Raw genomic sequence first — 14,042 nt, 5'->3', positions numbered from 1 at the left:
GCGAGAGAAATTGTGGAAGCGCACTGGATTGAAAAACATAAGGAAAAATGCATCAGCCATCCTTCTGTTTCATTGCTGGATAAAGAAAATTCGCTGTTGTCATCACATCTATAACGTATGTTCATCGTAAGTGCTTGTTACATGCGCCTTGATGTTTTTATGTTGACCGGGTGGCTTTGGTCCACGCATTTTATCTCAAGGGTTATATGCGCTATAGGCGTGCTCTGTTTGACCAGATCGCGCAGATCTGGGGTATTTAAGCAGGAAGTTTTTCGAAAATAAAACCAGTTGTTAGAAAGCGCTTGTCCTTGTGCTGCCCCTCTTCTTTGTCCCTCTCTGTTTGCGCACAAAAAGTTGTTAAATAATGAATATGTTCCAACTAGGCCGACTCGCAGTTATGCTTCTCCATATAAATTGTCGAACAGATCAGACTGCACGGTACCTTCTTGCAGTTCCTGTACAGCTGGCCCAGGACCTTTCGCGAGCAGTACGTGTTCTTCGTGTCCTGCTTCTCCATGAAATCTGGGTACATGGGCGGCTTCTCGGCGTTCTGCAATCCTTTGAGGTCGCCGCACTTTGCGAAGTCCAGGTTGACCGCGCACTTGCGGGCGAGATCGCGGCAGCGGCGCGAATTGATGCCGGCGTCCAGCAAGTCCGCCCACACGAGGTGCGCGTTCGCTATGAGGCCGATCTTGTCGCCCTTGATGTACTGGCAGAAGAAGTCGATCATGTCTTGTACCTGCCGGAAGGATATTCGAATCGAAGAGGCAGCGGTTAAGGGAATGCTTTGGCGGTGCGGGCTTCCCTCGTCACATTCATTAATATTTTTTTACAGCAAAGGGCTTTAAAGAAAGCACGAAAATGCAGGCAAGTCATTGTCGTTGCGTGGCCGACAGCCGTTCAGACTGCGTGAAAGGGCGCACGTCATAGAGTTAGTACCATTGCTGTGCATGCGCACGCTCGAAGCGTACCATACGTGTAATAGCAATGCACGGCTGCAGCTTCTTTTATATCGGAGGGCTGCTGCACAATGTACATGTTCTCCACAGACATCGCACCTCACATGTACGTTCACATTCTGTGCAATTACGTGACCTACCGTTTCCTGTGTACTGGCATGGCGTTCGCGTCGCCTTGTGCAAAACACTAGCTAGTCCAAGATATTTCTCCATTCGCTGCTCCCAGGCATGTAGCCTAGGGCAACTCAACGTTCTTTTTACGCTCTCTCTTCGCCGGTTGACTCCGTGTTCTACGCTCACAGCATTTATTCTAACATACAAAGTACTCGCCCCAATAGGTGATTTCCGTTCACGTGGTGAGTCGTGGTTGTAGTTCATTGGGTTGCAGTTGGCCTTGAAGATGAGGTCCTCGTACCACAACACCGAGTACTCGTCGCCATCGAGGTCAGAGCCTACCAGAAGAAAAATCAACAAAAGCAATCATTAACGTGGACAGGAAAAAATGGGTAAGAGACGACGTTTTGAAACAACATAAATAACCGACTGCCTTGCCGATGACGTGTGCGACCGCTGCAAGCCAAACATTTCAAGCGCATTAATCATTGTTGTGGCGCAGTCAGCCGAAGGACTCACTTGTCGATTTCATACGGTGGAGTTTACAGCGCAGTGCGTTACTGTGACAGGGCTAGATTCCCCCCGTACTACAGGCACCGAATTTGCGAACCGATCTTACAAATCTTCAAGAAATACTTTCTCCGTACGACGAGTCTACGGTGCAAGGTAAGGCCCCTCTTTGACGGTTTGCCTTCTTAGGTACTGCATACTTGAAAATCGCGTATACCAGATGGCGCAATGCCACAACTTGCGCTAGATAACAGGGAGAGGTGGACGTTACTTGCACGGCAGATTACCACTATCTGTCATCATCATAATCATCAGCCTGTTATAAGTCCACTGGAGGACAAAGGCCTCTCCCTGCGATCTCCATTCACCCCTGACCTGTACTAACCGATTCCAACTAGCGCCCGCGAATTTCTTAATTTCATCGCCCCACCTAGTCTTCTGCCGTCCTCTACTGCGCTTCCCTTCTCTTGGTACCCATTCTGTCACCCCAAGCGCCCAACGCTTTATAATTTGCGCGTTATATGACCTGCCCACTGCCATTTTTTTCTCTTAACCTCAATAACAATATCGTATATACCCGTTTGCTCTCTGATCCAAACCGCTCTCTTTCTTCTCTTAAAGTTATGCCTAGAATTCTTCGTTCCATCGCTCTATGCGCGGTCCTTAACATGTTCTCAAGCTTCTTTCGCAGTCGCGAAGTCTCTGCCCCATATGTCAGCACCGGTATAATGCACTGATTGTATACCTTCCTTTTCAATGATATTGGTAAGCTTCCAGCCAGGAGCTCACGATGTCTGCCGTAGGCGATCCAACCCATTTTTATATTTCTATGAATTTCCTTCTCATGATCGCTTCCCTGTGATTAGTTGACCTAGGTAAACGTACTCCTTCACAGACTCTAGAGGCTGACAGGCTATCCTGAACTCTTGTTCCCTTGTCCGGCTATTTATCATTATCTTTGTCTTCTGCATTATAATCTTCAACCCAACTCTTACACCCTCTCTTTTTAGGTCCTCAATCATTTGATGTAACTCGTGTGCATTGTTGCTCAATAGCACAATGTCATCGGAAAATCGAAGGTTGCTGAGATATTCGCCGTCGATCCTTACTCCTAAGCCTTCCCAGTTTATTTGCTTGAATACTTCTTCCAAGCATGCAGTGAATAACATTTGAGAGATTGTGTCTCCCGGTCTGACCCCTTTCTTTATAGGTATACTCCTGCTTTTCTTGTGTTGAATTAAGGGAACTGTGGAACCTCTGTAGATATTTTCCAATGTATTTACTTAAGCGTTCTGTACTCCTTGATAACGCTATGCCTCTATGACTGCTGGTATCTCTACTGAATCAAATGCTTTTTCGTAATCTATTAAAGCCATATAGAGAGGTTTATTGTACTCTGCGGATCTCTCGATAACCTGTTTAATGAGATGGATGTGATTCATTGTAGAGCAACCTTTCGTGAAGCCAGCTTGTTCCCTTGGTTGACTAAATTCCAGTGTTGACCTTAATCTATGAAGATTATTTTGGCAAATATTTTATAATGATGGGAGTAAGCAAATGAGTCTATAATTTTTCAATTCTTTAAGGTCTCCCTTTTTGTGGATTATTATATTGTTTGCATTCTTCCAGTTTTCTGCGACCCTTGTGGTCGATAGACACTTCGTATAAGGCGCCGCCAGTTTTCCAAGCATTATGTCTCCTCCATCTTTGATTAAGTCGCTTGTTAGTCTATCTTCTCCCGCCACTCCTCCTGCTTTCATGTCTTGCAAGGCCCTTCGGACCTCATCGCTAGTTATAGCACGAGTTTCTGTATCCTGTTCATTACTGTTTCTAATTGCGGTATCCCGACTCCTCTGGGTACTGTACAGGTCAGTATAGAATTCTTCTGCTGCTTTTACTATATGATAATACCCTGGTTATCTTTCAGTGCATATACCTTAGTTTGTCCTATGCCAAGTTTCTTTCTCACTGATTTCTGGCTGCGTCCATTTTTTACGGCTTATTCAGTCTTTCTCACAATATAGTTGCGAATATCACTTACTTTTGCCTTTTTGATCAGTTTTGACAGTTCCACGAACTGTATCTGATCTCTTGAGTTGGCGACTCTCATGCTTTGTCGTTTCTTTATTAGATCCTTTGTTACTTGGGAGAGCTTGCCTAGTGTTTGCCTTGGAGCCTTGCCTCCCACTTCAATGGCTGCCTCTCAAACCAGCCTAGTTACGGTTTCATTCATTGCCTTTATGTCATCTTCATCTGTCTGTTCTCAGGCTGCATATTTGTTTGCATGTACCAGCCTGAATTTGTCTTCTTTTACACTTACTGCTTCTAGGTTTGCCTGTTTCTTCATGACCAATTTTACTCTTTCTCTCTTCAAATGAATGCGAATCCTAGCCCTCATTAACCTATGATGACTGCAATTTACCCTACCTATAACTTCTACATCCTGCTAATTGAATATCTTAATAAAGCTGGTCTGCTTCATCACTATGGTGATTGTATGTAGGAGCGTAGGCTTGCACTACCTTTTTATATACCTCTCATTAAGTTTGATTACGACTACAGCTACCCACTCATTAATGCTGTAGAATTCGCCAATGCTGCCCACTATGTCCTTATGGCCTAAAAGTTCTACCCCGTATTGCTTCTTATCTGGGAGACAGACCTCTAAAGCAGATGACATGTCCGTTATTCAGCAATGTATAAGCCTCACCAGTTCTAATCTAACTAAGGCCGATGATATCCCAAACAATTTCTGATAGTTCCTCAAACAGACCTTCTAGCTAGCCTCAGTCGACAGAGTTCGGCAATTAAAGGTTGACAGGGTCAGTTTCCATTGGCGGTCTGTCCGGACCCAGAGATTCCGAGCACCCTCTGCTGCGTTACACGCCTGACCGCCACCTTGGTAAGATGCATTGTATTGTATTGTATTGGGTTTTATGGCGCATAAGCAACTCAGGCTATCATGCGCCAAACACATGGTACAATTTATTTCAAAAATTGGGTATCCTCAGCGAAGGTCCTTGTCCGGACAAGGACTCTGAGGAGCCCAACAAATCAAATGGAGATTTCAGCCTTCTTCTCCGGACTGAGAAAATGGGTGAGGTGCATCATAAGATGCGTGAAAAAACTGCGTAAGAATTCTTAGAATTAGTAGTTCTGTGATATATCTCGTTTTGGATCGCTTCGTCTTTCAAAAAACTAAAAAACAGATGAAGTTCCTACAAGTGGGTTATCTCCTAAAAGTAGACTGGGATGGAAGGGAATGCGTTCATTGTAAAATGCAGTAAAATATTTTTTTCCTTAGCCGTTAGAGTTGTGTGCACGAGAATACAATGTGATTTACAGTGAGTTCATCTCCACATTTCTCACATAAGGGTTTGTCTTGTTTTGTCAGTAGAAAGTTATGTGTTAGGTGTGAGTGTCCGATGCGCAGGCGGCATAAAATTACTTCTATAAAACGTTCCTGATGGCTGCATGATATCCATTCTCCCAGAACAACACACACACTCACTACGTGGTCTTGGGAGGCGAGAGTCTCCGAACTGGACCTGGGAAGCCAACTGGCTACCCTCGACCAGGCCCGGCGAGCCGCAATCGCCAGTGGAGCCCTGTCAGAGGGAACCACCCAGGAATAAACCGCGCAACGGCTCCTGTGATACTAAAGTTCCTCCTCCTCTTCCCCCTTCTCCTCCTCCTCCTCCTCCTCCTCCTCCTCCCAAAATAGGTTTTACTAAATGTAGTTTGTTATTTTCTTCGCTATTCCATGCACACTGCCATTTAGGCTTATTTTTTACTAACTTCACGCAATCTGCATAGGGTATATTTACTCTGCAGCTGCTGGGGACTGAGGGCCGTGGGTGAATTGTATAGATCATTTGGGAGGTGGTGGCCGAACACTGCGTCAGGGAGGCTAATTCCTGTTCTGGGGAGGTAGTGTCCTTGTAGAAGCTTAGTGAGCCTTCCTAATTTGGTTGTACCTGGATTAGTATAGCCTCAGTCGCTCTCGGCATCTTTTGCCGGTGTCAGGCGCCACTCCAAGCCTGCAGATATTGTGCACTTGAGGACGTGAATTTCAAGCTCACCATCGTCAAAAAAAGTCTTTATACTAGGATTTGAACTTCCGAATAGGGCAACCGGGCATCCGACATAACTCAGGCAGATAATCCCGTAGGCCGCGAGGCTACCTTGTCGCCGACAAGTACAGCCCAGAGGACACTACGTGATTAAAGATTTCTTTGATTTGTCCGTGATAGATGTCTTTAGTTCATTGCGATGGGTTACATCATATAGAATGATTTCTAAATGGTTCAGACGTCGTAGTTCCGAAATCTCACGTACGCAGTCGGCCCTGAACCCGGGTAGGTATAAAGCGTCTCGGCCGCCTTTAATTGACAGCGCTTAAAACGTGGATAGGTAAGATAATGGTGGAAAACTGGTCGCTTCTCTCACCGGAAAGGCGACTAGACTCGGGGCACTTTCATCTTGCGCTCCATTGAAGGCCGAGCCGAGCAGAAAAATTTTGGTTAGTTTCATAAGGACACATACTGCGACGAAGTCCGGCAGTGCTCGAAGGTTAAGGTGAAATTCAGCAGCGTTGTTTTTCTGAAAGACCTCAATGCCTATGCATTGATAGGTACAGTTTCGAAAGGATATCTTGAAACTACTGCTCTAGCTAGTTTATGGGAATCTTACTACTCGTATGAACATGCGCTCACCGGTTTTGACAACGTAGTTAAACCATGTACCCTATGCTGATTTATTGATAGTTTGCATAACATTGGTAATTAGCTGCACTTAGCGATTTGTCCCACTTGTGATGTCAGTGTGTTCAATCAATCCAGTCGAAGTGGTGACATATTGCGCCACAGAACCATTCATTTCGATCCCGAGCTTAAGGGTCTAAAAAAGAGAGAGATCCACTGACAAAGTACGTGGCTTGAGGTATATATCGGACTATTGCTTCAAACGATGCAATACCGATAACGCAAACGTGAGATTATCTGCGGCGTGTATTGCGGTGCTGTATTACCGTTTCGCAGTCTTTGTAGCGCTTTTCAACATGCCAGGCTCGAATCCCAGCCTCAATGCCATTGCTTTCGAGGGTCCTCTAAGGTCCTTGCCACTCGCGCTGTCCGTTTCAAAGTCTCTTCCTCATGGGCCCTCCTCTATACCTTATTGTTCGTGGTATAACAATGCCAAGAAGAGCCAAAACCAAGCAATTCACTCCTTCTTGCCTTCTTTGTCATCCAGTGACTTTGCCATGGCGAGAACAAAGGTGTGCAGCTCGAAACGACCGAAGGGAGATGAAAGAATGGCGCTGCCTTGTCAAATTTACCGAGATGCATCAATAAATCCGTAGCAGCGGTCTCCTAAAAATTGGGTTCGAACAACGGGACGAATTGTTAAATCAGCCCACGGACGAGCCTGAACTAAGGTCAGCTTCGAAAACCACAGATAACGCACAGCGAATCGCATTGCCAGCAGTTCGTCTGCGGCAATATTGCGCGAGACGTCATTCTGCGTAAAATCATGTACGTCCGCGGGCCGAATCAGCGATATCGGTCCGTACATGTGAAGACAGCCTAATTTATTCAAAGCGCATGGCCAATTCCATGCCGTATGCAAAAACTTTCACATACAGCATTGCTACACGCAGATGATTAGGAGAAGCATTGTTTTCAGGGCACAACTACGCTTCGCAGCGTCCCTGAGACTGGAACCTTTTTCATATTAGCAAAGCTATCGCTTTCCCGCGAGGCAGTTTGCCTCGCGGGAAACTGGGATCAGCCGAGTTTGCGGTGTATTTAGTCTTGCAATCAGCTTGTACACGGATCCATGAACGGGAAAAATGTAGACATGGCGCGCGCAATGAACGCCATGCGCAAAAGAGAAGTCCCAGCATATACTTCGTCTTCATAGGAACGACGGGTGGTGCCGCCAGGGTTTCGGCAAATGCGCAATGCAGAGAAGCGCACTTGAATGAATTAAGAAAATTGATCGTAGTTCGCCTTTTCACGACGCGACGGCGCATGCACCTTGTCCTAATGGATTATTCGCGAAATGTTTTGAAAGCAGTGCTCGCGCGGTCACGTGACGAGGTCTTAGCGGAAACCCCAGCGAATAAAGAAACTCAGTGCTCTTCCACTCTGTGAAGGATGACCAGCGAAGCTGTATATGTACACCCCTTAATGGCAAACTGCACCTCCGCCGCGGTTCGACCCGGCGTAGCACTATCGTCGGGATCGGCCCACGTATGGGTTGTGCTTAAAGCCTGCTTCACCTCCACCGCGGGTTGGAGCGGTATTGCACTATCTTCGGGATCGGCCCAGACATGGGGAGTGCTTAACGCCTGCTCCACCTCCGCCGTAGGTCGGCCGGGCATGGCACTAACTACGGGATCGGCCCACGCATGGGGAGTGCTTAACGCCTGCTTTCCCTCCGCCGCGGGTCGGCCGGGCATTGCACTAACTACGGGATCAGCCCATGTATGGGAAGTGCTTCACGCCTCCTTCACCTCTGCTGCGGGCAGGCCCTGCATTGCACTATCTTCGGGATCGGACCCTCCGCGGTTGCTCAGTGGCTATGGTGTTAGGCTGCTGAGCACGAGGTCGCGGGATCGAATCCCGGCCACGGCGGCCGCATTTCGATGGGGGCGAAATGCGAAAACACCCGTGTACTCAGCTTTAGGTGCACGTTGGAACCCCAGGTGGTCGAAGTTTCCGGAGTCCTCCACTACGGCGTGCCTCATAATCAGAAAGTGGTTCTGGCACGTAAAACCCCATAATTTTTTCGGGATCGGCCCACGTATCGGGGGTGCTTAACGCTGTTTCACCTCCGCCGCAGGTCGGGCCGGTATTAAACTACCTTCGGGATCGGCCCAAGTATGGGGAGCGCTTAACGCCTGCTTCACTTCCGCCGCAGGTCGGCCCGGCATTTGAATATCTTCGGTATCAGCCAACTTATGGGGATTGCTTAACGCCTGCTTCACCTCGGCCGCTGGTCAGCCCGGCATTACACTATTTTCGCGATCGGCCAACGTATGGCGATTGCTTACCGCCTGCTTCACCTCCGCCGCAGGTCCGGCCCGTATTGCAGAATTTTCGGCATCGGCCTACATATGGGGAGTGCTTAACGCCTGCTTCACCTCCGCCACGGGTCGGCCGAGCATTGTACTAACTGTGGGAGCCGCCCATGTAGGGGACTGCTTGACGCCTGCTTCACCTCCATTGCCGGCACGCCCGGCAATGCACTATCTCTGGGATCAGCCCACGTATGGGGAGTGCTTACCGCGGCTTCACCTCCGCTGTAGGTAGGGCCGGCATTGCACTCGGGATCGGCCCTCGTATGGGGAGTGCTTAACGCCTGCTTTCCTCCGCCGCGGGTTGGCCGAGCATTGCACTAACTACGGGATCAGCCCCTGTATGGGAAGTGCTTAACGCCTCCTCCACCTCCGCGCGGGTCTGGCCGGTATTGCACTAACTTCGGGATCGGCCCTCCTATGGGGAGTGCTTAACGCCTGCTTCCCCTCCGCCGCGGCGCGGCCGGGCATTGCACTATCTTCAGGATCAGCCCTCGTAGGGCGAGTGCTTAACGCCTGCTTCACCTGCATCGCAGGTCGGGCCGGTATTGCCAAACTTCAGGATCAGCCCACTAATGGGGAGTGCTTGACGCCTGCTTCACCTCCGCCGCGGGTCAGCCCGGCATTGAAATAACTTCGGGATCGGCCCACATATGGGGAGTGCTTAACGCCTGCTTCAACTCCACCACGGGTCGGCCGGACATTGTACTAACTGCGGGAGCGGCACATGTAGGGGACTGCTTGACGCCTGCTTCACTTCCGCCGTGGGACGGCCGGGCATTGCACTAACTTCGCGACTGGCCCACTTATGGGGAATGCTTAACGCCTGCTTCCCCTCCGCCGCGGGGTGGCCGGGCATTGCACTATCTTCAGGATCAGCCCACGTATGGCGGGTGCTTAACGCCTGCTTCACCTCCGCCGCAGGTCGGGCCGGTATTGCAGAATCTTCGGGATCAGCCCACTAATGGGGAGTGCTTAACGCCTGCTTCACCTCCGCCACGGGTCGGCCGGGCATTGTACTAACTGCGGGAGCGGCCCATGTAGGGAACTGCTTGACGCCTGCTTCACCTCCAGGACGGGCAGGCCCGGCAATGCACTATCTTCGGGATCGGCCCACGCATGGGGAGTGCTTAACGCCTGCTTCACCTCCACCCCGGTTCAGCCGGGTATTGCACTAACTACTAGACTAGACAGATCATTGAAAATTATCGTCCGATATCGCTGACTTGCGTTTGCTGCAAGCTCCTAGAACATGTTGTATTGTATTGTATTGGGTTTTATGGCGCATAAGCGACTTAGGCTATCATGCGCCAAACACATGGTATAACTTATTTCAAAAGTGAATTGAAAAGCCACATGAATCTACACGTACATCGAAAATACGAACTCATTTTTTCCCAACCAACACGGATTCCGACAGCGCCTTTCCACAACAACACAGCTTCTTGGAACAATCCATGACTTTGCCACCGCATTAAACAATAAGAAACAGATAGATGCCATCTGTCTTGATCTGTCGAAAGCAATCGACAGAGTGGTACATGCAGAATTGATTGTGAAACTGACTTATATGGGAATAAACGCGAAAATAGTAATATGGATAACCGCGTACCTCCAGGGCAGAACCCAATGTGTAGAAGTGGAACACATTAAATCAATGCCGTTGAACGTAACGTCTGGTGTCCCACAGGGGTCTGTGTTATGTCCTGTACTATTTTTATTATATATTAATGACATTTCCTCTGAAATTGACGAAGGTATCACGGTGCGACTATTTGCTGACGATTGCTTACTATACATAGAAATTTATAGCACAGAACATTAGAAATTACTCAGTGACGCTATTAGGGCTGTAGACAAATGGTGTGACAAATGGAAAATGAAAATAAATGAGAGCAAAACTGTTGTATTGCGCATAACAAATAAAATAAATCATATTTTTTATTTTAATTACACAATGATTTCTTCGCCGCTTTCCTCGGTTGACGTGCTGAAATACTTAGGCATATATATATCCGCGAATTTAAGCTGGTCGAACCATGTTTTAAAAATATGCGAAACTGCGGAAAAGAAGCTTTGGTTCTTGCGACGGAAATTGCAGTTAGCCTCGCAGTCAGTAAAACTAACAGCTTACTTAACATACGTTCGACCAACGTTAGAATATGCCAGCATAATCTGGGACCCTTATCACTCAGGGTTAATTGAGAGACTGGAAAGAGTTCAACGACGAGCAGCTAGGTTTATTCTATCACGTTATGCTCGCACAGATTCGGTCTCCGGAATGCTCGGTTTGCTGAACTTGCCTACGCTCCCGGAACGCAGGCGCATAGCTAGGTTAAAGTTCTTTTTTCTTCTCACTAAAAACACATTCAACATCAATAGCGAACAGTATTTGATAGCAGGACAAGATAGAACACTACGGAAAAGCAAATTTAATACTTTTCAAATACCTCAGATGCACATTAACGCTTACGCATTTATTTTCCTTCTTTCCAAGAACCATTAGAAAATGGAATAAGTTACCGGTGTCCATGCGAGAAAGCATCAATGCGGAAGTATTCGAGAAAAACTAGAAGCAACATTGAAAGATGCACGCACGCATACGTGCTTTTTCTCTTTTCTTTCTTTTTTTTGAGGGAAGGGGTGTATGACCTCGTTTATTAACACTGCATTTATAATCATATTGATCGGAGTATCTGTAGAATATTTCGCTTATGTATCTTCTTTGTTCGCTTATGTTCACCTATTAAAACACTATTCATGTACTGCCTTCATGTACCGTACTAATTACCGAAATACCGCTATTTACTTGTTTTATTTTTGTGCTGTCTGTATTATTTCAATACCATGCATTGTACTAATTGTTGAAGTGCTGCTTTGGCCCACCCTGTAACTGCCGACAGGCCAACAGCATGAGTAAATACGAAAAGTACGGGATCGGCCCACGCATGGGGAGTGCTTAACGCCTGCTTCACCTCCGCCGCGTGTCTGCCGGGCAGTGCACTATCTTCGGGATCGGCCCTCGTATGGGGAGTGCTTAACGCCTGCTTCACCTCCGCCGCGGGTAGGCCCAGCACTGCAATACCGGGATCGGCTCACTTATGGGGAGTGCTTAACGCCTGCTTCACCTCCGCCGCGGGTAGGCCCGACATTGCACTAGCTTCACGATCGGCCCTCGTATAGGGAGTGCTTAACGTCTGCTTCACCTCCGCCGTGGGTAGGCCCGGCATTGCAATACCTCCGGGACCGGCCCACTTATGGGGAGTGCTTAACGCCTGCTTCACCTCCGCCGCGGGTTGGCCGAGCATTGCACTAACTACGGGATCAGCCCCTGTATGGGAAGTGCTTAACGCCTCCTCCACCTCCGCGCGGGTCCGGCCGGGCATTGCACTAACTACGGGATCAGCCCATGTATGGGAAGTGCTTAACGCCTACTTCACCTCCGCCGCTGGTCTGGCCGGTATTGCACTAACATCGGGATCAGCCCTCGTATGCGGAGTGCTTAACGCCTGCTTCACCTCCGCCGCGGGTCTGGCCGGTGTATCACTATCTTCGGGAGCAGCCCGCGTACGGGGAGTGCTTGACGCCTGCCTCACCTGCACCGTGGGTCAGCTCGGCATTGCACTAACTTCAGGATCGGCCCACTTAAGGGGAGAGCTTAACGCCTGCTTCACCTCCGCCGCGGGTCGGCCGGGCATTGCACTAACTACGGGATCAGCTCATGTATGGGAAGTGTTTAACGCCTCCTTCACCTCCGCTGCTGGCAGGCCCAGCATTGCACTATCTTCGACATCGGCCCACGTATGCGGAGTGCTTAACATCTTCTTCACCTCCACTGCGGGTCGACCGGGCAGTGCACTATCTTCAGGATTGGCCCCCGTATATGGAGTACTTAACGCCTGTTTATCCTCCGTCGCGGGTGCTCAGTGGCTATGGTGTTAGGCTGCTGAGCACAAGGTCGCGGGATCGAAGCCCAGCCACGGCGGCCGCATTTCGAAGGGGCCGTAATGCGAAAACACCCGTGTACTTTTTTGATTTAGGTGCACTTTAAAGAACCCCAAGGGGTCGAAATTTTCGGAGTCCTCCAACATGGCGTGCCTCATATTCAGAAAGTGGTTTTGGAAAGTAAAATCCCATAATTTAATATTTCCGTCGCGGGTAGGCCCGGCTTGCACTATTTTCGGGATCGGTCTAGGCATGGGAAGTGCTTCTTCACGTCCGGCGCGGGTCGTCCCGGTATTGCACTATCTTCGGGAACGGCCCACGTATGGGGTGTGCTTAACGCCTGCTTCACCTCCGCCGTGGATCGGCCCGGCATTGCGCTTTACCTTCAGTATCGACCCACGTATGGGGAACTTTTTCCTTACAACAACGACACGAAAATTTTATTAGACAGCAGATGTGTCCAGCTTCGCTGTAATGATGTGCTCAGAAGCGCCACTGCAATCACTCGTGCCGTGTACCACGTTGAAACTCCACTTGTAGCTTGACGTCGGTGTGGTGCCGAACACGTGCGTAGCGTAAGACTGCGGCCCAACTTTAAAACAGAAAGCGTCCAGCGCTTCGTCCAAGTGGTTCAGACTGCAGCTTGAGCCAGGTAGTTGCCGTCTTTTATTGATGGCTGGCAAATGGCTAGCGTTACACTTGAGCGATACTCAAAAACATTACATTGCTGTCGAAGTCTTCTTAAAGCATCGGGCCTCACTTCCTGGTAGTGGCAGCGTGTGCCTAACTTCACGAACTCGCTTAAGACGTGGTAACAATGGGTCGATACGAAACCGACGAGACGCTCACGCCAACGATTGGCCGACTATTGAACACAATGTGTCGCTGGGACCATTTTATCATACCACGCCGACAACAACCCAATCGACGGGTGCGATTTGTATACTGTGAGGGGCTTTCATGTCGACAGCACTGACAAAGTCAGTGTGACGAGCATCGTGTGACCGAACCCTGTGCGATCTGGTGTCAAACCAATAACACGATAGCCGCAGCGTCTTCGATTGCGTATATAATTAATCGCTGTCAAAACGAGTCAAACGTGCTTAAGAAGTTGAAGTGCACAAGCTTCAATCCTCTCAAGCCATGCACATGATGCTTGAGCCAAAGTTGATCCTGGTCAGCAAAGGCAATAAGGCTCAGCGCCGTCGAATTCGTGCGCCCGCTGTCGGCGGACCTGAACTGAAATGTAAGCAGTTAAGACGAAGGAAACTGCTTTTATAGTTCAGTTCAGTATAGCTCAGTTCAGCTTTGGCGATTCGAAATCGACTACTCTTCACTTCGCACGGTGCGCACATATTAGGCGGCAAGCTGCAACACAACGTGCTGTCAACATGCATCTGTACGTCACCGTTTCCTTATGCTGCCAGCTGCATTTG

The 14,042-nt window shown here is 48.8% G+C and overlaps 1 protein-coding gene across 1 annotated transcript in view; it reads right to left on the bottom strand.

Annotated features, from left to right (window-relative positions):
* The window catches only part of LOC135913486 (uncharacterized), a 175,327-nt gene that overhangs the window by 53,022 nt on the left and 108,263 nt on the right, over nt 1–14,042 (bottom strand). Inside the window, exons 15-16 of the mRNA XM_065446053.1 lie at nt 1,290–1,411; nt 443–739 (exon numbers count right to left, since the gene is read on the bottom strand). Of these exons, the coding sequence (XP_065302125.1) occupies nt 443–739; nt 1,290–1,411 (419 nt within the window). The remainder of the gene's footprint in view (nt 1–442; nt 740–1,289; nt 1,412–14,042) is intronic.

This window comes from Dermacentor albipictus, unplaced genomic scaffold, assembly GCF_038994185.2.
Source record: "Dermacentor albipictus isolate Rhodes 1998 colony unplaced genomic scaffold, USDA_Dalb.pri_finalv2 scaffold_14, whole genome shotgun sequence".
NCBI classification, from domain to species: Eukaryota; Metazoa; Arthropoda; class Arachnida; order Ixodida; family Ixodidae; genus Dermacentor; species Dermacentor albipictus.
This window is presented reverse-complemented; position numbering and strand designations above follow the sequence as displayed.